Source organism: Ceratina calcarata, unplaced genomic scaffold (genome assembly GCF_001652005.2).
Source record: "Ceratina calcarata isolate Rehan_Ccalc_2016 unplaced genomic scaffold, ASM165200v1 scaffold8, whole genome shotgun sequence".
NCBI classification, from domain to species: domain Eukaryota; kingdom Metazoa; phylum Arthropoda; class Insecta; order Hymenoptera; family Apidae; genus Ceratina; species Ceratina calcarata.
In genome coordinates this window covers 809,881-832,319 of record NW_017179316.1, presented here as the reverse complement: position 1 = coordinate 832,319, position 22,439 = coordinate 809,881, and the positions used below count along the sequence as shown (strand labels likewise).

Genomic DNA, 22,439 nt, shown 5'->3' with positions numbered 1-22,439 from the left:
ACGTTTATTATTTTTATAATTTACACCGTTCCTGTATTTTCACATTCCCTTTACATTCAATTTCAAAATTATATGCATTTATATGTATGTGTATAATATGTACGTAGTGTAGTTATGTAGTATGCAGTTAGTATAGATATAGATAGATATATACAGTGAGTAAGGATGCATAATGTCTGGACATTTCGATCAGAGTGATGTGCATTCAGGAATGAACAACAAGATTTGAGGCAATTTGAGGAATTTCTCCTGATTTCTCCGCAGCAGAGACCTGCAGGTGAGAGCTGTGTGAAAGACTGCACAGTGAGACGCAAGAGTGGTGCAAGTACGTCGATTGACGATTCAAGTTTGAATCTTTAAAGTAAAGATGCTGACTGTACAAATAAGCACAGCTCGTGGAACGAAACAGATTTTTACTACCAATAGACAACTTAAAATCGATACATTGCGCGATTGCATCCAAGGATTAATAGTGAGTAGCTGTTTCTCGTTTAAAGTAAATTAACACGCTGCGAATCACCGAAGACACGGATGAAATTTCAATCTTTCGTTACAGGAGGACTTTTACGTTGTACACAATGGAAGGCTTGTGAGTGCAGATGCTATTTGCTACGATGGATACGTTTCGATCGTACCACGACTGTTCGGTGGGAAAGGTGGGTTTGGCTCCATGCTGCGAGCGATCGGAGCACAGATCGAGAAGACCACGAATCGCGAAGCTTGTCGAGACTTGAGCGGACGTCGACTTCGCGACATCAACGAAGAAAAGAGGCTGAAAGCTTGGATAGAGAAACAAGGAAAGCGAGAAGAGGAAGCGGTAGAACGTAAGAAGAAGAAATTGGAGAGACTTTGTGCCGAACCAAAACACGAGTTTAAAGACCAGACTTACGAACGTGAGAGATCGGCGCTCACGGAAAGACTTGGGGACGCGGTCGAGCAAGGCTTTAAGTTCGCCTCCACCGATACAAAAAGGAAGAGGGGCAGCAGCAGCGAACAACAATTTAGACCAAACAAGAAGAAATTGTTGTTAGATCTAGACATCAACTCGGACGAATTCGACACTTCGGATGAGAGCGACGAGGATGAAAAGAAATGTGAAGAAAGTGGGAAATCCATCGATGTAGAGCCGGTATCGAACAATGACGACAGTGGTCACTCTAGCGACGGGAGCAGAGGATCTGTGCAAAAGACTGAGACAGAAGTTGAACGACCAAAAGGAAATGCTGACGATGAGAGTACTAAAAAGGACTCGAACGTTAGCATGGATGAAAAAACGGTTTCGGTATGAATCAGGTAGTTTTTTTTTTATGGTATCTATGAAAAATTTCCGTACATAATGAAATGTATTACGTTGCTTAGAATTGTGAAACGCAGGAAGCATGAATATTAATTTTTATAATAAAAGTGAACAGACAAAAAAAGTTTATTGTTCGTAGTACGTATACAATCGGTTAGATCAACTTCCAGGCAGTCAATTCACTGGCGAGTTTGATTCCCACCGCGAACAAGGCCATCGATGCAACGAGTGATTTTATATAGTTCCTAAGTAATTCTTCGCACTTGTATCTGTGAATCCACTTACGAAGATGTTTCGCGTATCTCGAGGCAAGGAAATACAACGAATCATTTCCTATGTGTTTCTTCTCGATTTGTGTATTTACCGCGTGTACCAGAGCACCCAGGCAGATATAGTAACGAGACTTATATTTCTTTCTTAACGGCAGGACATGCTGGAACAACGAATACCGATACGTTTCCTTTAACTGATCGATGTAATCAAAATGTGGTCAACGATGAAGATCGAGACGATCGTTATATCATCGTTATAGATCGTTATATACTCGGCTGAATCTTACGTCCTTACGAACACTCTCTTTTTTATCGGAGGCTACATTATTTGACAAAGGCACGGTTGTACAGCTGGAATCCGAGGCCATTTCTCTTAAAAATTTATCTCGTTTGTATTTTGCTACATAACGACGACGATATCAAATTCGAAACGAAAATACATGTTGGATAAAAGCGAGGAGCATCGAGGTTGACGATGTTCTTTTGCCTAATTCCAAAGAGTAAAAACAAAAACAGAATATTGCTGGAATGATCATGATCAGCACGAAAACGTTCCGTTTCCGAACCTTGTTATTCATTTCTTCTTCCTCGGAATGGAACAAATAAGTAAATTACATCGCTGCAGTGGTAATTCCCCAGTAAGAAGGAAAACCAAGCTCGATTGCGCAAATACGTAGCGGACAACAAATATGTTAATTTTTACTTTCGAAAAATCAGGCTTATCACTCATTACTCATCACTGATTACTCCGATGAGTTGACGCAATCAGCAATCGTTCAAAATGTGAGAAAATAAATGGTTTACGTCAGAAAAGGAATGCCGAGGATGAAACGATCGAAAGATGCGGGAATCGGAGGAGAATGATCAGTCGTTGTCGCTCATCCTCGACAGGCGTAAGAACAGTAGTGCGGGCGGAGTTGTGGGGGAGGGGGGTTAACCAGTCGACCCTGGCTCCGGTCATCTCATCGACTCGCATACATGTAAAATTGTAGATATATCGTAGTACCGTGCCATCGTCAGTCGATGTAACGATCTCGGACGTGACGGTTGTTAAACTTCTCGGCGTTCAATAATATACGTTCTACATTAGTAAATGTTAAGTGAAAATCATTAACTTGTTCATTTCTCTAAATGTCATTGGTCACTGCAGATAAAAAATGATTAACTCGTTCTCTGTAGCTGTTTTGCACACGATTACAATTAGCTGTGCGGTCGCACGTGAGTAAAATTTGTCGATCAAATCGATTGATCGTTGACACGTTTTCAAATCAGTCAAATAATTGCGCTTCCAGAATTACAGGGACAGTCGGATTGCGTGACGCCGAATCGTGCACCCGGTTTGTGCATCGGAATACGAAACTGTCCGCAGTTGTTGAACGCCTTGCAAGCGCGTCCCCTTCAACCCAAAGTGGTAGACTTTCTGAGAGAATCGCAATGCGGCTTCGAGGGGAGCGATCCCCGAGTCTGTTGTCCTTTCCAAAGCGGCGGCGGTGACGGCTACGAAAATCGGGACGGGGGAACCGATTCGTTCAATCCCTTCTTCCAGCAACAAGACTTTGGAGGAAACAATGGAAACGCCAACAATGCGAATTTGCAATATGACTTGTCTAACAATCCGTTGCTTCCCACCGATTGCGGCAAGGATTTGTCCCAAAGAATCGTCGGTGGCGAACGGACGGAGTTAGACGAGTTTCCTTGGATGGCGCTCTTGGAATACGTTAGACGTAAGAATCTGAATGAACAAAAAAGAAAAATTAGAATCACCTTCTCGTATCGATCGACTCTTCCGTCCAGTCGTTCTTCCTTTACTACGAATCATAAAACGACCAAGATCATCGATTAAACGGCGAGCATGAAATTGTATCTTTTCTAGCAACCGGAAAATCCTTGTCCTGCGGTGGGGTTCTCATCAGCCGTCGTTACGTCCTGACGGCGGCTCATTGCATCAAGGGGAAGGACATGCCCAGCACGTGGCGACTGGAAAGCGTCCGTTTGGGCGAATACGACACGAGCAGCGACAGGGATTGCATTCAGGACGGCGAAGATAGCGTGATCTGTGCGGACGATCCCGTTACGATTGGGATCGAGGAGCAAATCACTCACGAGAACTATCGGCCAACGGCCAGAGATCAAAGATACGATATCGCGCTGTTGAGACTGGCTCGAGACGTTGTCTTCACCAATTATATCAAACCTATTTGTCTACCGCCGAGCTCCGTGATTGGGAAAAAAGTGTTCGTTGCCGGTTGGGGAAAAACGGAAAACGGTTCGTCGTCGAACGTTAAATTGAAACTGGGGCTGCCGTTGTCCGACGCGGAACAATGCCAGTCGACTTACGGTAGCGCGGGCTTGACGCTCGGTTATGGCCAATTCTGTGCCGGTGGCCAGAAGGGCAAAGATTCGTGCAGGGGAGATTCCGGGGGACCGCTAATGTCCGTGGACCGAGACCGCGACGGTAACGGGAAATGGACGGCCGTCGGCATCGTCTCTTTCGGACCGTCGCCTTGCGGTATGGCTGGATGGCCCGGCGTTTATACTCGGGTGGCCGATTTCGTGCCTTGGATACTCAGTAAAATGAGACTTTGAGGAGGTCCCTCTCGAAGATACTACATTTTCATTACTAGATCAGCGGGTTCTATGCGTTTGGCGTTTACACGAACGTACTCAACGTTACGAGTCGCTCGTGTTACTGTAATTACGAAATAATTATCAATAAAAAAGATGACACTATTTCCTGGTATTCCGCAGAAACGTCAATATTTCTCTACTAACTGTGCATGCACGGTGTTTACGTTATTGCGAAAGGCTATCGTCGTCGCCGTCATCGTCGTCGTCGTCGTCGTATCGGTTTCAAGGGTTATCGTTCTTGCCTCGTTCGCAGTGCTCACAGAAAACATTACCCCAAGTGCGCAAATGTTAGGTACTGCTTTTCAATTTCCGTCGTATCGAGTAATGATCGTTATACTACAGACCACGAATTCCATTGCATTCATTTGCGTTTTCTCGCGTGACGCAAAGTTCGTAGCAACAGAATACTTTCTACATACACACGAATGTATACACGTATGTATCGTATACATACGTGTGTATAGGTACTAAGTCGGAGCTGGAAATCCCTGGCTCGGAGATGACTATTAAACACGCATTCTCAGAATTAAGATCGTAATACGATGTAAAATGCGTGGTAGAACGGAAAAATAGGAAAATGCGCGTCGATTATCTCCGTTTCAGTTAGCTGTCCGACTATCAGCCGTGATTACGTCTCTTGTACATCAAAAGAATCAATTGGTCAAGAAAACAAGCTTTTGCTATTCAGCAATTAAAAATGTTGGAAGAATTTTCCTTATAGCCCCTTCCACGTCGTAACTTCTTTTTGTGAGGGGACAAGAAGAAGGATTTTAACGAGCTCTGCAGATGGCAGCGCAGCAGTTAGTATGCGAAGGACTATCGCGCGAGCCGGTTTGTTGCGAAATCACAAGTACATGCGACACCTGGACGGTTTTCAAAACTGGTTTGTCCGCTTCGTCGGATGATTTGAAAAATTCCAACCACAAGACCCTGCCGTATTTCACGTAGTCGACCTTCCGATTCGCACGGGAAGCGAAAAAAACCCAAGGACCATTTTATACCGAACGCAAATGCATATATTGGACCAAACGATTCGTTCGAGCAAGTATACCGACATGATACAACGTATAGTTTTATTTGGACTTCTGTTCTTAAGCGGAACCAGTAGTGCGCGTAAGTAAAACGATGCTTCTACCGATACTACTACCGATTTTTCAACCGTACTGCGATCGGAAAAATATATACTCTTTATTTCCTGTTTTATGATATAAAAAAATAATTATTAAGTGAAGTAAACGATCTATTAGCGCGCGCGCGCGCGCCCGCGTTACCGTCGAGAAAACGGCATACGATCTACGGATCGACAGATAAGTCTCTTTACGCCCGTGCACTTGCTCTACGATGCGTTGGTCGTAATCTTTTAATTCCGTCATGTCGTGACACATGATTCTTCTACGTACTATCGTCGATATATAGTCGATAATCCATACATACAGTACATCTGCTGCTGCGAAACGCTGTCTTGCACGTATTAAAATGACAACGACGCGCACGCGCGCGCGCGCGCGATGTCTTTCGTTCTCTCGTAAGGTGTCAAGAAAGGAATTCGACGATCGATTTTCGTCCACGAGGCGGTCAGGCGACGGGATCGCTTTATTAAACGAAGAATTTGATATTTATAGAAGACAGCTGTATCATACCAGACAATAAATTAGGTGTTTGCATCAACATCCACAATTGCCAACCAGTATTAGATATTCTTAGACAACAACAACCGTTGTCGCGAGAAACTCTCGCATACTTGCACGGTTTACAATGCGGATTCGAGGGCAAGGACCCGAAGGTTTGCTGCGAACAACGACAAGTAAGAAGCACCTTTGTCTGCTCTCGATCGATCGATCGATCGTTCCAACTCGCAGGTACTCTTCGGCGTTTCGAGAGAAATTGTAATAAAAAATACTTTCAGACGCCGCCGGTAGCTGTCACGAAAGACCCGGCGCCTCCAGACGTGACGAACCATCGCAACGTACATTTAGTAAATAGGGACGATTGCGGGCCTGTAACGCAATCGAAAATCCTGGGTGGTAACCAGACCAGTGTAATCGAGTTTCCGTGGATGGCGTTGCTCGCTTACGACTTGGGGAATCCGTTACCGGAATTCCGATGCGGAGGATCGTTAATTAACAAGCGATACGTACTCACCGCTGCTCACTGCGTCACGTCACTGCCAAGTAGTAAGCAAACAACGCGATACGTGCACGCATTTCGTATTATGTGCATATCGTGCAGTATTCCAAGATTGCACAGATATTATTCGCGTGTCAGAGGAGGAGGAGGAGGAGGAGGAGAAGGACACATGATCGATAGGAGCGTGTAATGTGCTTCAGATCTCAGACTGATCGGTGTGCGATTAGGAGACCACGATTTGGCGAGTGAACGGGACTGCGACAGGTATCCCAATGGTACTGAAGTGATTTGCGCCGCGCCGTACCAAGACTTCGAAATAGAAAGCACGCATCCCCATCCGGAATACTCGAGAGGAAAGTTGAAGAACGACATCGCTTTGATACGATTGTCGAGGGACGCGGATATTGGGCCTTCGAATGTCCGGCCGATCTGTTTGCCGATCGGAACGGCAGTTACCCCGACTCAGACGAAGGTAACGCGTTCACGATTATTGTCATTTACATTTGTTTCCGTGTCTCGTTTCGTGTCACCCTGATTTTATCATCCGGTCGATGTGTCACGTCGCGTTATTGCGATTTTTACGACACGTGATTTGTACACAGGTAAGAGTGACGGGCTGGGGCGCCACCGAGAAAGGAACGAGAAGCTTGAAACTGTTACAGGTGTCTTTGTCACCGGTGAGCTTGGAGGAGTGCGCGGAGACTTACAAGAGTAAAGTACAGATCTGGTACAAGCAGATGTGCGCGGGCGGTAAAAGCGGCAAGGATTCCTGCCAAGGAGACAGCGGTGGACCGCTTCAAGCTCCGTCCGTTTACAACAATAATCCGATATACGTACAGTACGGGCTTGTCAGTTTCGGCCCTCAAAATTGTGGCACGGAAGGAGCTCCTGGTGTTTACACCAGGATCCTCTATTACATGGATTGGATCTTGGACACCATCAGGTCATGAACCAACGCGCAGTCACCTCTCTCGGTCCCACGACGTTCCGAAGCAACGAGCAGCGTGCAGGCATTTTGAATGCGAATCGGCGGATCGAATCGCGATGCGAACGTGACGTCTCTAACGTTTGGTAGGAGTTCGTGTATACAAGTCCTGTTTACTATGCAACTTGTTACATTACGATTATACATGATTGCATATATTGATCGCGTCACATAATTTTTATCGCTCCAACTTTTTTAACGTTCAAACGAATTCTCGGAAACTATTATTTTAATATATGCGTGAATAAATAAATAAATAAATAAATAAATAAATAAATAAAGGAGGAAAGAAAGAAAGAAATACAATTTGGAAGCTTAAAGATACTCGATACGACATCGATACTTCGCACAAACTTCCTCCGATCATCGTCTCATCGCAATTAATCGTAAGTACGTAACACGACACGGGCAGAAAGAAGAATTAAATTAAATAGTTGAATCGCTTACTATCTCGTTGAATTATCTTCGACGCTCCGTAAATCTTCATTGCGATCGTCAGAGTTCGAACGCTCACCGACGCGCATCCCTTGTTCATCGTCCTTTCGATCTTCGATCAGCTCCGCGGTCTCGTTTATAGAAACTTTTAATTGACTGCGTTGCAGCCTACTCCTCGACGCCGACCATCGAGGTTTGATCGTCGATTTTTCCGAATTCTTAGTGGACGTAGACGTGTCGGATGACGACGACGACTTCGTACACGACTGGCTGGCCGAAACGAGGATACCCGAGGAACTGGTCAGCGACCCAGAATCAGATCTGGACACATGTTCATCGTCCATGTACAACTCTACGCTGCTCGATGCTCTCCCGGGATGCTTCTCCTTTTTTTTCCGTCGCAACCTCTTCGAATCGCTAGCTTTCCGTTGGGGTTGTGCCAGAGGCGGCGGCGGCGGCTTCTACGTTCCGACGACAATTATGAAACAAATAGCCAGTCAGCTCCGTGTGACCGATTCTGTGGGTGAAAGAAGCGCAAATTGTACTCACTTGGGAATGACGTTCGAAGAGAGTCGGTATCTGCGTCACGCGATCCAACATCATTTCCATTTGCAATCGATGACGTTCCGCTTGTTCGCGAGCTTCGTCGCGACGAAGCGAAGTTCGAATACTTATATCTCTTTCGTGTTCATGCCTTTACAATTGAAAGTTATTAATCATGTATTCATCGGGGACGACATATTCAGAGAGCAACCTTTGCGCGATACTCTACTCGTTAGAGAAAAGAAAAGAAAAGAAAAGAAGATATCCAATCTTAGTTCTAAGGAATCGCACCTTGCCGCAGATCTCAAAGCTCGCCATACTGGATTACGTCCGACCAAACATTCTCTAATTTTCGCTTCCTGTTCCCGTCGTTTCTCTTCCATCTTTTCTCTTATCTCTCGTTCTAATTTCTCCCTACGATACGTGATGTACGTGAAATCGATTCGATCAAAAAAGAAAACAAGAGGAGGATAGCAAGGTAACGTGACAAAACATCTGACACACACACACACACACAGACCGTACCGAGAAACTTGACATCTCAAAATTGCTGCTAAGTTGTTTCCTCGCACAGGTATTAGCGACGACATCGTAGATCTGCATCTTTCCAATGGTACCGGATCGTTGTCCAACGCTGGCGAGGTGTTTTCATTTGTAGTATTCTCGTTAGAACGCTTGGTTAGACCCTGCGTACGCGCAAATGCAGATTTCGCGCGTTCTCGTCTAGCCATCGACGGCGGTAACGAGGATGACTTCATCAATTGCGCGGCTCTCACTTTCTTCTGCAGTTGCCTGAAAAAGAAAATATCGCGATACATTTCGATCGATTTACGAACAATCCATTTAGTTTATACCTACCGACCTGTAATATTCGTCTTCGAGCATGCGATCGTACACTTCGGTACTAAACAGATTTCTTGGTACGGGTTTAGCCTTGAACTTGACACCCGTCTCAACGGTCTTGCCACGAAGCTCCGGACTGGATCTTGCCAAAGATCTCCAGGCTCGTCGGTCGCATTCGAGTTTGAAAGGTCGTACTTGAGACATTAAATTTAATGCGCTCTCTTCGCGAATCATGCGACTCCTAAACAGGCGAAACGACTTAATTTTAACTGCGTGTCTTCGTCGTCGTGCCAACTGTGTAAAATGACAGAGAAAGGACACGCGCACCGCTGTTCCTTCTGCGCCAACAGTCTATCGTAAAGCGGAAGTTTCGAGGTGAGCGGGATCGGTCTTACGCGTCGCCTCTTACAAGCACTTTTTTTACTGTTTCTGAAATTTCTACGATCCTCTTCCTGTGTCTCGCCGCCGCCGCCGCCGCCGCTGCCGCCGCCGCCTCTCATATACTTGTCCGCTTCCTCTCTGAAATAAGTACCGTCGAATTCATTTCGAGATCAGACGGTCAATTAGCTGTCAGAGAAGGTGCATACGATGCTGCTGCACCTCAAGGTAAAAGTAAACGGCTTGGGTACGGTAGGATGCCATTCTTTCGAATCGTTTCCTGGCAAACTTCTCGTCTCCATGGTGTCTATATCGCTACCAATATAGTCATCGTTATTTAATTTGTCCCAAACATCCCAATCTCTGCCATTGATTAAATACACTTTCTCCTTACACTGATTCTCATCTTCTCTTTCTCTCTCGTCGCATCTAGAATAAGACTCTGATCAGCTCTGACTTTGAAACAAATTAAACGAAACAAAATTAGTTTTCCTTTATAGCCGCGTGTACGTACCTGGTTGTCCCGGGAGGATCCAGATCTTCTGCAAGTCTATTGAGTCTAGAAGAAACAAGTATCGGACTGGTAGCCCTACAATCTTCTAAATAGCATTTTTTCCCATTTAATGTCAGCTCATCGGTCGAGCTACTCTTACTTTTTGCTTTTTTTGATTCTCGATTCAATTTACACACTGAAAATTTCGACACGTCCTCATGATCGGCAAGCGAATTTTCTAAATTGTTCAACAATAACTTCTGTTTCCTCCTCAAGTGATCGACCTCTCGCTTGAACTGTTCATTCGATAAATGATGAACTTGACCGTAATCTGGTATGCTTCCCAAAAATTTCAGAAAATCGTCGACGATCTCTCTAGGACTAGACGACTCGAAATCACTGATCGATTCTTCGTTCCGCACAAAGTGTATCTTATCCCTTTCACCCCTTCTAGATTTCATACGTTCATACGACGGAGTTGGTTGTCTACTGTAAGGATCTACTGGAACTTTCACGCAGGAATTATAAAAAGACATGCCCTTGTGCTCCGTCATTCTCCCGATCTATTAAAACAAACCAACAAACAAACAAAACATTATTCTATACTGTCGACTGTAACGTCGAGTGAGTTGTTCGTCGACGACGTTTAAACGAAACATGGACTGAAAATGGTTCAACTGCTTATAAAACTTATCATTGTTTCGTTATTCGTATAAATAACCGCCCTCACCCGCGACAACTTTATCATCAGATATGTATATTTACCTGTTTATTCTCAAATGAAACGTTGCATCATTAATAGCATACACTCAAGAATTATTTGCATACCGATGAATGCACCGTTAATTAATGTTCATCGTTCGATACACTCGTTAAAGTTATAGCCGATTATAGTTACTTACTGTCATCGACAAAGCCTCGTTTCTCTGCAAATTTCACGACTCTCACCACGACTATTCGCAACACTCGCAGATCACTCGCAACTCGCAACTCGCAACGTCCTGGATAATCGTTGAACGCTGTATACCCTGCATACGTGTATGTAGATAGTAGTATGTACTGTACGAAACAACTTCTGGAAAAGATCAATGTAACCTCGGTATCTCGGTATACGTTCATATACTTAGGTGTCGGTCACCATGGTGAAGTAAAATGAGAAGTGATTGATAAAGATCTTTACAACAATTATACTTAATAATAAGAAATAGTGAAATGTTCTATATGGAGAGAGAAACGTCGATGAAGAGAAATGTCGAACAATTACGAGGAATTCACTGCGAAAGATCTAGCAAACTGGATCGTTTCCGGAGCAATAATTTTTGGCGGTATTATTCCGTACGTACCGCAATACAGAGAAATTAAGAAACGAGACAATGCAGACGGATTTTCGCTTTACGTTTGTCTCACACTTTTAATAGCTAATACGTTACGTATTTTCTTTTGGTTTGGGAAACGTTTCGAGGTACCTCTTTTGTTACAAAGTATACTGATGATCATCGCTATGTTCATAATGATTAAACTTTGTATAAATGTACAAAACAGAAATCAAGTGATCAAAGTCAGAGAACGTGTGTTCACAGGTAAGACAAAATGAGTATGTTTCCACGCGTAATGTTTAGGTGAGATTGGTATTGAACGTGAATTATCGTTCGTCAACTTGATTCAAACAGATTTTGACCCGAACTTCTTTTGGAAGTGGACAGATTTTCAATCTTACTTGGACTTCATTCTATTATTTGCCGCGTTCATGGGAATCTTGACCTATTTGTTAGTGGACGTACCAGCATTCGTGGAAACTATAGGATTACTGGCAGTATTAATGGAAGCTATGTTGGGGATACCGCAGTTCCTTTGTAATTTTTTTAACAAGTCTACTAACGGAATGAGGTTTGAAATTATTATATGACATACAGCGTGATTCGTCTGGACAATATATGGACGGCGTATATTTGTTGTTTGTATTTCAGTATCGTTATGGTCGGACTGTGGACGTTAGGTGACGCATTTAAAACATGTTATTTTGTCGTAAGAGAAGCTCCGATCCAGTTCGAAGTTTGTGGTGCTCTTCAAGTTATAATCGATATTGCAATTTTAGCACAGGTCTACATCTATCAGAATAGTTCGGCAGTGCATGCAAAAGTCCCGGTTCGAGTCGATTAAACGACCATGAACGACTGCTTGGACCGCCTGTGGTGGGTGACCCACTGTTTTCAACCGCACATTGTATATAGGATATTTTAATTGAAACCGCGATCAATCTCTAACGTTCAAATTAAACGTATACGATGTACGTGATAGTGATGAAAGAATTAGAGACAAGATAAAATGCACAATCTTTTACGAATTCTACTTAGCTGGTACATACATAGCTGACCGATGCGTAGCCTGCTGTCACTAGATACATACTAACTACATAACCTATGTGACATTCTTTTTATCGGTACATTTCAATTGTATTAAGTTGTACAAAACTTTATCAACTGACTACTGTAAATAAAATCGATATTAATTATATACATATATATGCATACGTATGTGTTATCAGCCAGCCCGTCATTTATGTGATCTAAGTAAGTACGTCACCTATACAATTACTACACTATGATAAGATCATGGATCAGATTCAATCATTCAAATGCCATTGAAATTCGCGGCCGGTTGTCGGTTCACGGTCATTCGTTTACTGCTGCCGAATCTGAAAACGCGTATACTAGCGTATACATTGTTGGCTGGGATACGAACAAACGTGGAATTAAATTAGAAACGTTGTTGATTCCCAAATTTACTGTTTTCGTTCACTATATATATACTAAGTAATTACTCGTGGGTTGTGCGCATAATTTCCAACGTGCCACTCAGCAACGCATGGAGATTCAGAAACAGTGGAAACAGTATACAGGTAGTAAAATACCTTTTCTAATAGTAATAAATGTTTACTAACGTTGAACAAATTATATTTGATGAGTGAACATTTCGATTAAGTATGAGACGAACGAATAGTCTGCCTGATTTAGCCTCCGTTCCGCAAAGTCAAGTTGTTCGATCGTGCTAAAGTTAGTTATAACCAATCTCCGAAACACATCGAATTTCGAATCGCTCTTTCCTGGTATATAATCGGCATGAAATTTAGTGGTTACAGGTGAAATAAAAGTTTGTTAATCATACAAGGTGGTGAACGGTGTAATGGGAGCGAGCCAACGAACCGATTGGAAACCTTTTATTTACGGGGGTCTGGCTTCGATCGTTGCAGAATTAGGTACGTGCATCTGTGCTTATGCTCACGTTATTATCGTTTATCACGTTATTTTATTCTTGTTCGTCAGGTACTTTCCCCTTGGACACGACCAAGACACGTCTGCAAGTTCAAGGCCAGAAATTTGACCAAAGATATTCGAGCTTGAAGTATTCTGGTATGACCGACGCGCTGTTGCAGATATCGCAACAGGAGGGTGTCAAAGCTTTATACTCTGGGTAAACTTGATTGAGTGTCACTCACCTTAATCGATGCCAAGTGCTTGGTTCCATGCTGAATATCGATGATGAATAAAACAGAACGATTCGGTTATGGATGCAGGATCAGTTCGGCTATCTTGAGACAAGCTACTTATGGAACCATCAAATTCGGTACTTACTATTCGTTAAAGAACGCAGCTATGGATAGATGGGAAACGGATGATCTGGTCGTCATAAATGTTGTGTGCGCTGCGGTGGCTGGTGCAGTTTCAAGTGCTATAGCCAATCCCACAGACGTAGTAAAAGTTCGTATGCAAGTAACTGGAAGTAATTCGAATCTATCGTTGTTCGGCTGTTTCCAAGACGTTTATCAGCACGAAGGTATTCGTGGTTTGTGGAGGGTATGTAAACCAGCGTACGTACATGGGTCATCTACATTTCTCGACTGTTCTTATCCTTGTTCATCTTGTGTAATTGTGAAAGTGTTCTTTATCTCATAAAACGTTGCTTGCTCGCTTGTCCGCGTGTGCAGGGTGTAGGACCTACCGCTCAGAGAGCAGCGATTATAGCCGCCGTAGAATTACCTATATACGATTACAGTAAGAAGAAATTGACAAGCGTACTGGGAGACAGTGTCAGCAATCACTTCGTGTAAGTAAACTGTCTAATTCACTTCCAATCTAACGTCACTCTTTCAGTCATTCCATCAAATTTTATATAGTTCTCATCAATATCTACTACATGTTTTTATCTATAGTAAAAACTAAAACGACACGACCTGACCTGAAGACTGTCAGTCTTAACTTGTCCACCACCTTTAATATAACCGTCGAAATTATTTCGATTAACCCTTATCCGGGCTGTACATGTCCATCGCATAACATTTATCGTGTTAACAGATGTTCAATAATATTTCTGAACCAGAGCCAACTGAACGTACTTTTTCACAATACGTTAGTGAATACGTTCGAATGTGAAAATTTATCTATCAAATCTCTTTGCCGATCGACCATCGAAAATATTTATGTTCAGTTTTGTATAAATGTTTAACGAACGATTCTTTGTCTGGTTACTATCATTTGTTGATAGAGTGAACTTGTACGACCGTCTGTTGTGATCGACTAATAAAAATAAAACTGTCTGGTTGAATTTCATCGATTAATCGTGTGATCATGTCGTCGTATATTCGCGTATTTTTCGAAAGGAAGTAATATTTTTCTAAAAGTGAAAAATTTTATTTCCAGGTTCTTTTGCGCGCGCGCGCGCGCGCACACACACACACACACGCTCTCTCTCTCGCTCCCCCTCATACACGTGTTGCGTACCGGCACGTGCAGAGTAATACGTGGACATTGAGATGATCACAGAGAACCAGAATGGAAGTTGCTTTTAATGTTTATTGTTCATAGAAAAGTTATACGTCAAAACTGTTATCCAGATGACCCCATGTGTATCACCAATGCATCATTATCAGAGAGTTCTCGGTTAGCCACTTTTTCAGTTTACACACAGATTTTCTATTTCTGTTTTCTTACTCTTGTTTCATTCCTTCGTTTCGATTCTATACATTTCGTTTCCTACGTCATCTTTCGTAACGTACAGATTTCTTTCGTCTCGTAACCGAACGTGTGTCTGTATCGCACACATCGCGATGTGCCCTTCATATCTACAGTAAAGCCTGGATAAGGGTCGTTTCAGTTCGCCGCAATACGCCGGCAATACGGGAATTGAACGTTACACATCGAATCGCACAATACCATTCTTTTGTCTACATGGTATAATTACATGTTTCAGGTCCAGCTTTGTAGCCAGTATGGGAAGTGCAGTAGCCTCCACTCCCATAGACGTGGTTCGTGTAAGTACAGTGCAATTAAGGATGTATTGGCTATACAGTCAGTCCCAAAAGTTTATATACCTTAGAAAAACGCATTCCCTATAATTAAAAATAGTGCATTCTTCTTCTAATTTCGATATTTAATGAGTTACATATGATTATATGGCATTTTATTGATGTCCACAAAATCCGACCATTCCACCGTCGAAACGGCGAACTTTTGGAAAAAAATTTCGTTTTTTGCCCATAACTCCCAAACGGATGGACTTAGAGGAAGATTTGTAGGACCATTTTGTAGGGGACGACGAGATCTACAATTTCTGTATAAAAATTCTTCGCTAGCATCAATACTTAACGAGTTATTGACGCAAAACGAAAAGACAGTTTTTTGCAAATTACTCGTTAACTACTGACGCTAGCAAGAAATTTTTATACAGAAGTTGTAGATCTCGTCGTCCTCTACAAGAAAGATCATATACAATTTTTCCGTAAGTCCATTCGTTTGGGAGTTATTGGCAAAAAAACGAAAATTTTGCCAAATCTGAAGGGGTACCCTTTGGAAAAATCTCGGAAAAATGAAAAAAAATTTTTTTGTTGTTTATTATTAGCAATGTTCTTCCGACGTCTGATTTCTTTTTAAAAAATGCGTTTCTAAAGTGTATAAACTTTTGGGATTGACTGTATAGCCAATACATCCTTAAATCGATGTTCGTTGCCCGTTATTACGTACTTGACAAAAACGATGTCATTGCAGACGCGATTAATGAACCAGAGGAGGATACACACGGCAGGTGTGTTACCACCTCATTTTTATAGCGGTAGCATAGATTGCTTCGTACAGGTACGATACCAACTAACTACACGCGAGACGAAACAACTAAACAGTAACCGCACGATGACTCGTTTCAATAACGTTCCATTTTTCGTTCGTTCTTTTAAAACAGACTTTTAAAAACGAAGGCTTCCTGGCTTTGTACAAAGGTTTCGTACCCACTTGGTTCAGGATGGGACCATGGAACATAATATTTTTTATAACGTACGAACAGTTGAAGCAATGGGATCGTTCGCATTTGTCGCTAAAGAAAATGTTCGATCAATCGGATGAATAGCAGCACAGCTAACGACTCACTAATTTTAACTGAAAGAACGCAACAGATGAGGCGGGCGAAGTACACGTACGTAGGTGTGTGTGTGCGTGCGTGTGTGTGTGTGTATCGAGAGAGAGTAGCTTAGCGACGACAAAACGATGTAACGATAAAGTAATTGTACATTCTACTCGTATAACTTATTTTCATAGATATCGACGATCGAAGCGTTTATCGTGTAGAGTATTCAGTAACTATGACTAGGTAAAAAGTGATCAAGTCCTCTCGTTGCTAATAACGAGCACCGATGAAAGTATTTATAGTAAATAGTATATATGAAAATAGTTGATTAAAAAAATGTTCCTTTCACGATTAATCGTGAAGTTTCACCCTACTAGTCAAGTTTGATTTACGATCGTAGAGCACAGAGTATCGGCAGATTGTAAAAGGCTTCGTCTAACGATGCAGATTCTCTTGAAGTAAACTTATTCGCATGTTCGGGATTTCCGATTGCTCTGAGAGCAATATCTTATGTTGTTCCCATTTGAAAGCTCGTCACTATTAGTACAGATGTTGCAAGACTGACAACGACCGTTAGGACGTAGTATGTAGTACAAAGATTCAAAGAACACAGAAAAACTATTCACTACGTATCATTGTCTGACGATGAATATCTAACGAAATAATGCACACACCGTGAAACGTCAAGTGTTCGCAGAGAATCTCCTGTTAAAATGAATAAAGAGACATCGTTTTAAATTTACATTTAACATTTAACCTTGTGAATTTTATTGTTTAAGTTAAACCATATGTATAACGATACAATATAACATGATGAAAAATATTGTAATAAACATGCAACGGTCTGTAGACTGTGGACAACAATGGCCGTTTCAACGATTTCTTACCGATCTTTTATATTAAATACATTTTTCTTATTGCCTTTTTTACCGCGTCCACGCGAATCTTAATCCGTTTTTTGATCGTGAATCGCGAACAAAGAAAAGCGAAAAATCACACGGTCGCGTCGTAGTCGCACGAAGGCCAACGAAAAAAATTACACGTGTTTACACTCCCAGACGACGATCTTCCTATCCCTTCCACCGGTTAAAACTATATTATTTTCTGCGGATAATGCATCGATTGGTCCTATAAAACATGATTGGCTTTGATTAATTTAAGGAGACAGATTATCGTGTCGTATTGAAGGGAACGTGTCGGTTCAGCATGCGCAGTGTTACCGTACCATCGTGACAATGTATTTGCGTAACAAAAATTCCACCCTGACCGCTCCACACGTTAACGTTACCATTTCTATCGCCTATCAATAAAAATGTGTCGAACCACATCAACGTCAAGGGCTCGTGCTCCAGGGTTGTACGATAAATCATGCTACTCGTATGAACATCGATTACATTCAATATTTTGTCCTCGCCGCAAGATATAATGCTCTTTCCTTGTTCATCAAATACCATCGCATTTATCCTGCGAGCGTGCGCTGTGCAAAACGAAAATAATTTTGTGTGTGTGTGTGTGTGTGTGTGTGTGTATGTACGTGTGTGCATCAGAACGATGAACGTGGATCACCTCCATCCGCGAGAGACGTACCTTTCACGTTGAATTCCAAGTTGTACGTATCCATGTTCCATAAAAAAGCTTCTCCGTCCTCTGTACCGGATACTAGTAACGTTTCATCTCTGCTGACACAAAAATGTTCTTCTACACGTTCTGAATCAAGACTTGGTCGCGAGAACGTAAGAGAAATCATTTTATACCCTGATATACCGACGCAGGTCACTTTCGAGTCATGATCCAATTGCGCGATAAGGCACTCGGCGGGTTTGATCTTCGACCCGGAAGTATAGCTCTGCCAAACTTTGGCTGTACAATCCCACGAACCAGAGATGATAATGTTACGATCAGAACTTAATGCTAAACAGGAAACAGCGTCTTCGTGACCTTGCAACGTATCTATCACTCTACCGAACTCGATGTCGTAAAATATTCTATGAAAAAATATGACAAAACAGGGTAACAGACGACAAGAGCACGATACCATATACGTTATTAATGAAATTGCTGCATGGCGTCGATTGAAATGTGAGGTAAGTAATAAATATACTTGCAGCGAATTATCCCAGGAACCAGCGACCAATATGTTCCGATCAGAAGACGTATAATACGATACGCACGACGAAAGCGGCAACGACGACAAAGATATGCTACGTGTTAATTTTTTACTTTTTACACTGTACAATTTGAGCATTCCGTCTTGTCCGACCGATATCACTTGGTTCATTTCCTCACTGTTTTTCGTTACAGTAACGATGCTGCTGACACTTTCTTTATGGGATTGAAATCTCATTAATTCTCGCAACTGAAAACTGTTGGTTGTAGTAGGTAGATTTTCTTCGATCTCTACGAATTTTTTACGTTTCATCAGTCAACGACGACGACGACGACGACGACGACGACGACGACGACCAACAATGACAAGTTTAAACGATTTGAAGAGCGCGCACAAATTGAACACCGGTCAGAAGCATATATAGCAGCGTATATACTTACGACCATCTGTTTTACTTTCAATCGCCACCGATGAAAACGACGACAAGGACGACGTTGGAATCGTTTCGATCGAACGACACAATTTCTCTAGATTAAATACAGAACGCTTTGGATGTGGTAAAGTAAATATCTGTTTTGGTATTTGTCCAAATTCCATGATTTGCACCTCCATACCGTGTCTATCGTTAATATCTGTAATCGTATCTAGGTCTACTGCTCCTTCGTAGCACAAATGAAAAAATACTGTAACGTATAAAACGGCAAGTTGAAACGTGTTATGTCCGTTAGACATCAGCAGCGGCGTCGATCGAATCGATCGACAGCAACAACAGCATCGACTACGTTGGGTCGGCTGGTCGTTGGTTTTACTTTACCATTGTCAGCTTTCTCTGCTTCGATTCCTCTTTGTTTATAGCCGAAAATCAAGTCGATCCAGTGACACAGATTTCGAGACACGTATTCACTCTCCATAGCATTTCGTAACACTTGTACAAAGTGAGCCGGCCCTGGAATTTACCCGAAACATAGGATCACATCACCCTCGAGATTATCGTACTTTGAAACGACCGACGATTTACAGCTTCGATCGGTCGGTGGTCGGTATATATACGTACCGTTCGCCCACGGTGGTAATTGTACATCTCCTATTTTTGTTCCATCGTGTCGATAACCGAAATCAATACCGTAACTATTCACTAAAAAATCACCACCATTGTTTGTGTCATAAAATTCCGGGGTCAGTTCTTTAAAGTCAGACATGTTCACCAAAACATTTTTCCATACGTCAGCTACACTGTTAGGTGTTTTTGTTGGTAAGAGTGAAACAAAAAATCGTTTCTGCAGAGTCGGACGGAGTAATTATATATATGTACTTTCACAATACGAAAAGCGGTCACCATTAAATTCTGCCCTCTCTGTACGATACGAAATTTTACACACACGCGCGCGCACGCACACGCACACACACGCACACACACGCACGCACACACGCACGCACGTCTCTTATCGTTACTACTGCTATCACACGTACCATAGGTACAGATTTTACTTTTGCAGAATCACGCCCCCGTATGCGCGCCCATATAGTACATACCTATTGAACATCCTATCCGGATGATCGAACCTTCCGTTTTGTAAACATAGCATGTACTGGGGATATTTCCGTACTAAATAAAATAGTACAAAACCGGGCGTGCTGTAGTGAGAGCCGTACAAGAACTTTGGTTCCGACATTTCCAAATACCGCTCCTAGATCATCAGATACACGAGACATGGCCGTTATCTCACATTTTTTCAGACCCGTCGTTGCCTGCTGCCTAATCGTAGATGATAAAACACGATCAAAAGAAATACCTTCAATCTCTCTAACCGATTCGGTTCGAGGGCTCCGATAGGCTTCGTAAGATCTCTATAAATGGTAGGATCGTTCAGATCTAAAGTGTCCGACGTGTAATCCTGCAGTACCCACGGCATGATTGGATATTGCGTCAAATCGTGAAACGTTCTATCCGCCAGACTGAAATGGCGAACAAACGTTTATTTGAAAATCTGCCAGACGTCCGGCAAACTGTTCGTCAGCTTCGTTTACCTGTTAATGTACAGAAGATAATCGTAATTCGACAAAGTACCATTCTGCCATCTTATGGTCATTTGATCCTGAGGTACTCGGTCCAAAGAAACTGTCGGCTGACTCAGTAAACTCGTGTACAATTGATCCCTGTCGTTTTGATTTTTCAACGATACAAACAAATGTTCAACTTTATTTTCTGGTTGTTTCGACCAATTAATTTCGAGTCCCTGCACCGACGATAGACAGAAAATTTGATATATCGCAACGATCGAGACGATGGAACGACAAAAGATATAACAAATAAATGCTCACAATTTGTCGCAACAGAAATCTCCTTTTAATTATATTAACGACGTCCTTCGACTGTATCTTTAGGACCGGATGCTGAAGCGAGTCAAAATGCATTAGACGTTTCGATGATTCTCCTATACCACCACCGCCGCTGCCGCCGCCGCCGCCGCCGCTGCTGCCTCGCCTCGAAAATACGTACTTGATCTAAATTGTTGTAAGGTTGAAAATAGATTCTTGCAGTCGTCAGAAGTATTCTTCCGGGATTTATGACCAGAGGCAATACTTTGTTCGCTTGAGTCTCCAGTACGACTTGCTCGTACAGATCTTCTAACCACGACGTGTCGAATGATACTCTGGACTGCCGAGAATGCACGATAGCCATGATCTGCAACAACGATTTCACCTGACCTGACTCCAAATTTCACTCACGGAAGAATCAACACTTGGGAACAATAAAAGAGTGAACGAATGGAACTACCATCCCATTCTGCTCAGCAGTTGGCAAAGTGGCTGCTCTGAATAACTGTAAAATTTGTGGGAGACAGTCGTCCACGTTCGCATAATTCAAGTAGAAGTGGAAAGTGGTAGCCTGATGAACGAATTCGTACGGTGCTAATATATTTTTCTCCAACATTTTCACGTACTGTTTACATTCGACCGATAATACGTTGCCAGCTCTGTGTAAAAACAAGAAACATAGTTTCTCTGTCGATGAAACTTAAATCGTATCAACGACACGCATAAAACGGACATGTAATGATATTAACTTTGCCATGTCCCTACAAGATTCACATCGATCAATAGCGGTTGCCTCTTTCAGTTGAATCTTAATCAAAGGCTGATTAATATCCTTGTTCACGAACACTAGAGACTTGGAGCATAGTTTCAATCTACCGTCTATCCATTTTTGTTCCTCCGACCGGGAAACGTCGAACACCTTCGTTTGAACGCTATAATCTTCGAAGAATATTTCTCCTGGTTCCAAAAGAAGCATGGTGAATCTGATCGAGAAATAAACTCAAAGGATCAACCAATTAATTGTCATGTGTCTCCAGTTAACATCAAATTAATGCATGCACGAACATGCCAAACTAATTTTTACATTTTCCGACTGCACACCCTGTTACAATAAACGTTTCAATTACCTTTCCTTCTCCATCGTTGCAAATGTAAATTATAATAGTAAACACATAGAACGAACAATGCCCATCGCTCAATTAAACATTTTTTTATCGGCATCAGATTTTAAGCGCTTTTCGTGATCGATTTCCATCATTGATCCGTGAATAATGGTATAAACCTTTTGTTAGGTTAATGACAGCGATATGACTCATCGTTCGTACATGTATGTTTGTACACACACACACACGCATACAACCGAGGAAACGTCCGGTAAAGGCAATGCGATGGTTTGGAGGAATTACATCGTGATATTTTTTGACACTACGACCAACTACGACGCGTCTAAAAGCTGTACGTATATACGCTGACGCTATATGTACAATAACGACGATGTCGCAGCAACCAAGAGGAGGCGGAGGACAAGAAGAGCAGGAAGTGCCATTTCAGACGCGTGCAATGCATAGGCTACAGCCTACAGCTAGAAGTCATACACGTATAATAGTTCGTATATATAT

The 22,439-nt window shown here is 42.4% G+C and overlaps 6 protein-coding genes across 22 annotated transcripts; 4 read left to right on the top strand and 2 right to left on the bottom strand.

The window, feature by feature from the left end:
• The first annotated feature begins 109 nt into the window (after nucleotides 1-109).
• Nucleotides 110-1,633, top strand: LOC108630951 (replication stress response regulator SDE2). The gene is made up of 2 exons (XM_018034557.2): nucleotides 110-472; nucleotides 557-1,633. The coding sequence occupies exons 1-2, from the start codon at nucleotides 368-370 to the stop codon at nucleotides 1,286-1,288; spliced, it is 837 nt and encodes a 278-aa protein (XP_017890046.1). The 5' UTR covers nucleotides 110-367; the 3' UTR covers nucleotides 1,289-1,633.
• Nucleotides 1,634-2,373: 740 nt separating this feature from the next.
• On the top strand, nucleotides 2,374-7,467 carry LOC108630945 (uncharacterized). The gene is made up of 8 exons (XM_018034550.2): nucleotides 2,374-2,787; nucleotides 2,862-3,293; nucleotides 3,443-4,153; nucleotides 5,113-5,310; nucleotides 5,820-6,001; nucleotides 6,104-6,371; nucleotides 6,525-6,796; nucleotides 6,927-7,467. The coding sequence occupies exons 1-8, from the start codon at nucleotides 2,727-2,729 to the stop codon at nucleotides 7,272-7,274; spliced, it is 2,472 nt and encodes an 823-aa protein (XP_017890039.2). The 5' UTR covers nucleotides 2,374-2,726; the 3' UTR covers nucleotides 7,275-7,467.
• On the bottom strand, nucleotides 7,403-12,621 carry LOC108630942 (protein FAM161A). 5 transcript variants are annotated; one of them, XM_026818530.1, is made up of 10 exons: nucleotides 12,533-12,621; nucleotides 10,904-11,076; nucleotides 10,023-10,564; nucleotides 9,731-9,937; nucleotides 9,458-9,649; nucleotides 9,150-9,371; nucleotides 8,813-9,079; nucleotides 8,579-8,701; nucleotides 8,294-8,438; nucleotides 7,403-8,205 (listed from the first exon to the last, which is right to left on the bottom strand). In XM_026818530.1, the coding sequence occupies exons 2-10, from the start codon at nucleotides 10,907-10,909 to the stop codon at nucleotides 7,756-7,758; spliced, it is 2,154 nt and encodes a 717-aa protein (XP_026674331.1). In that variant the 5' UTR covers nucleotides 10,910-11,076; nucleotides 12,533-12,621; the 3' UTR covers nucleotides 7,403-7,755. The 5 variants fall into 5 exon arrangements, with proteins under 5 accessions (XP_026674331.1, XP_026674333.1, XP_026674332.1 ...); XM_026818532.1 differs by lacking the exon at nucleotides 12,533-12,621 and having other exon boundaries at nucleotides 10,023-10,578; nucleotides 10,904-10,985; XM_026818531.1 differs by lacking the exons at nucleotides 10,904-11,076; nucleotides 12,533-12,621 and adding an exon at nucleotides 10,767-10,859.
• LOC108630952 (PQ-loop repeat-containing protein 1) lies at nucleotides 11,074-12,517 on the top strand. Of its 3 annotated transcripts, XM_026818540.1 has the most exons (5): nucleotides 11,074-11,336; nucleotides 11,420-11,463; nucleotides 11,544-11,581; nucleotides 11,672-11,888; nucleotides 11,969-12,517. In XM_026818540.1, exons 1-5 carry the CDS (start codon nucleotides 11,214-11,216, stop codon nucleotides 12,159-12,161), a joined length of 615 nt encoding a protein of 204 aa, XP_026674341.1. In that variant the 5' UTR covers nucleotides 11,074-11,213; the 3' UTR covers nucleotides 12,162-12,517. The 3 variants fall into 3 exon arrangements, with proteins under 3 accessions (XP_026674341.1, XP_026674340.1, XP_017890047.1); XM_026818539.1 differs by having other exon boundaries at nucleotides 11,074-11,581; nucleotides 11,969-12,026; nucleotides 12,097-12,517; XM_018034558.2 differs by having other exon boundaries at nucleotides 11,074-11,581.
• Bmcp (uncoupling protein Bmcp mitochondrial) lies at nucleotides 12,548-17,150 on the top strand. Of its 7 annotated transcripts, XM_026818535.1 has the most exons (9): nucleotides 12,748-12,900; nucleotides 12,984-13,054; nucleotides 13,132-13,257; nucleotides 13,325-13,472; nucleotides 13,576-13,855; nucleotides 13,987-14,105; nucleotides 15,249-15,309; nucleotides 16,043-16,129; nucleotides 16,233-17,150. In XM_026818535.1, the coding sequence occupies exons 3-9, from the start codon at nucleotides 13,185-13,187 to the stop codon at nucleotides 16,395-16,397; spliced, it is 933 nt and encodes a 310-aa protein (XP_026674336.1). In that variant the 5' UTR covers nucleotides 12,748-12,900; nucleotides 12,984-13,054; nucleotides 13,132-13,184; the 3' UTR covers nucleotides 16,398-17,150. The 7 variants fall into 7 exon arrangements, with proteins under 7 accessions (XP_026674338.1, XP_017890043.1, XP_017890045.1 ...); XM_026818537.1 differs by lacking the exons at nucleotides 12,748-12,900; nucleotides 12,984-13,054 and adding an exon at nucleotides 12,548-12,571; XM_018034554.2 differs by having other exon boundaries at nucleotides 12,594-13,054.
• LOC108630941 (protein FAN) lies at nucleotides 17,139-22,316 on the bottom strand. 5 transcript variants are annotated; one of them, XM_018034540.2, is made up of 16 exons: nucleotides 21,948-22,316; nucleotides 21,570-21,803; nucleotides 21,281-21,479; nucleotides 21,002-21,187; nucleotides 20,824-20,895; nucleotides 20,530-20,738; nucleotides 20,295-20,457; nucleotides 20,035-20,189; nucleotides 19,556-19,734; nucleotides 19,316-19,447; nucleotides 18,942-19,184; nucleotides 18,500-18,791; nucleotides 18,149-18,379; nucleotides 17,982-18,070; nucleotides 17,620-17,871; nucleotides 17,139-17,522 (listed from the first exon to the last, which is right to left on the bottom strand). In XM_018034540.2, the coding sequence occupies exons 1-16, from the start codon at nucleotides 21,959-21,961 to the stop codon at nucleotides 17,431-17,433; spliced, it is 2,742 nt and encodes a 913-aa protein (XP_017890029.1). In that variant the 5' UTR covers nucleotides 21,962-22,316; the 3' UTR covers nucleotides 17,139-17,430. The 5 variants fall into 5 exon arrangements, with proteins under 5 accessions (XP_017890029.1, XP_017890030.1, XP_017890031.1 ...); XM_018034541.2 differs by lacking the exon at nucleotides 17,620-17,871; XM_018034542.2 differs by lacking the exon at nucleotides 21,948-22,316 and having other exon boundaries at nucleotides 21,554-21,645.
• Between the last annotated feature and the right edge of the window lie 123 nt (nucleotides 22,317-22,439).

What these genes read in the sequence shown, in the direction of transcription:
- LOC108630951 (XM_018034557.2), top strand. Translation starts at nt 368, where the DNA reads ATGCTGACTGTACAAATAAGCACAGCTCGTGGAACGAAACAGATTTTT. An exon ending in ATTGCATCCAAGGATTAATA is followed by an intron (nt 473 to 556) that starts GTGAGTAGCTGT and finishes CTTTCGTTACAG; the next exon opens with GAGGACTTTTACGTTGTACA.
- LOC108630945 (XM_018034550.2), top strand. Translation starts at nt 2,727, where the DNA reads ATGATTAACTCGTTCTCTGTAGCTGTTTTGCACACGATTACAATTAGC. An exon ending in GCTCTTGGAATACGTTAGAC is followed by an intron (nt 3,294 to 3,442) that starts GTAAGAATCTGA and finishes TATCTTTTCTAG; the next exon opens with CAACCGGAAAATCCTTGTCC. An exon ending in CGTCACGTCACTGCCAAGTA is followed by an intron (nt 6,372 to 6,524) that starts GTAAGCAAACAA and finishes AATGTGCTTCAG; the next exon opens with ATCTCAGACTGATCGGTGTG.
- LOC108630942 (XM_026818530.1), bottom strand. An exon ending in GATCCTCCCGGGACAACCAG is followed by an intron (nt 9,938 to 10,022) that starts GTACGTACACGC and finishes GTCTTATTCTAG; the next exon opens with ATGCGACGAGAGAGAAAGAG. An exon ending in TTGAGATGTCAAGTTTCTCG is followed by an intron (nt 8,702 to 8,812) that starts GTACGGTCTGTG and finishes CACGTATCGTAG; the next exon opens with GGAGAAATTAGAACGAGAGA.
- LOC108630952 (XM_018034558.2), top strand. Translation starts at nt 11,251, where the DNA reads ATGTCGAACAATTACGAGGAATTCACTGCGAAAGATCTAGCAAACTGG. An exon ending in CAGAGAACGTGTGTTCACAG is followed by an intron (nt 11,582 to 11,671) that starts GTAAGACAAAAT and finishes TGATTCAAACAG; the next exon opens with ATTTTGACCCGAACTTCTTT. An exon ending in AAGTCTACTAACGGAATGAG is followed by an intron (nt 11,889 to 11,968) that starts GTTTGAAATTAT and finishes TTTGTATTTCAG; the next exon opens with TATCGTTATGGTCGGACTGT.
- Bmcp (XM_026818537.1), top strand. Translation starts at nt 13,185, where the DNA reads ATGGGAGCGAGCCAACGAACCGATTGGAAACCTTTTATTTACGGGGGT. An exon ending in TTCGATCGTTGCAGAATTAG is followed by an intron (nt 13,258 to 13,324) that starts GTACGTGCATCT and finishes CTTGTTCGTCAG; the next exon opens with GTACTTTCCCCTTGGACACG. An exon ending in AGTGTCAGCAATCACTTCGT is followed by an intron (nt 14,106 to 15,248) that starts GTAAGTAAACTG and finishes TACATGTTTCAG; the next exon opens with GTCCAGCTTTGTAGCCAGTA.
- LOC108630941 (XM_018034540.2), bottom strand. An exon ending in CTGCTGAGCAGAATGGGATG is followed by an intron (nt 21,188 to 21,280) that starts GTAGTTCCATTC and finishes TCGTTGTTGCAG; the next exon opens with ATCATGGCTATCGTGCATTC. An exon ending in ATTACCACCGTGGGCGAACG is followed by an intron (nt 19,448 to 19,555) that starts GTACGTATATAT and finishes GGTAAATTCCAG; the next exon opens with GGCCGGCTCACTTTGTACAA.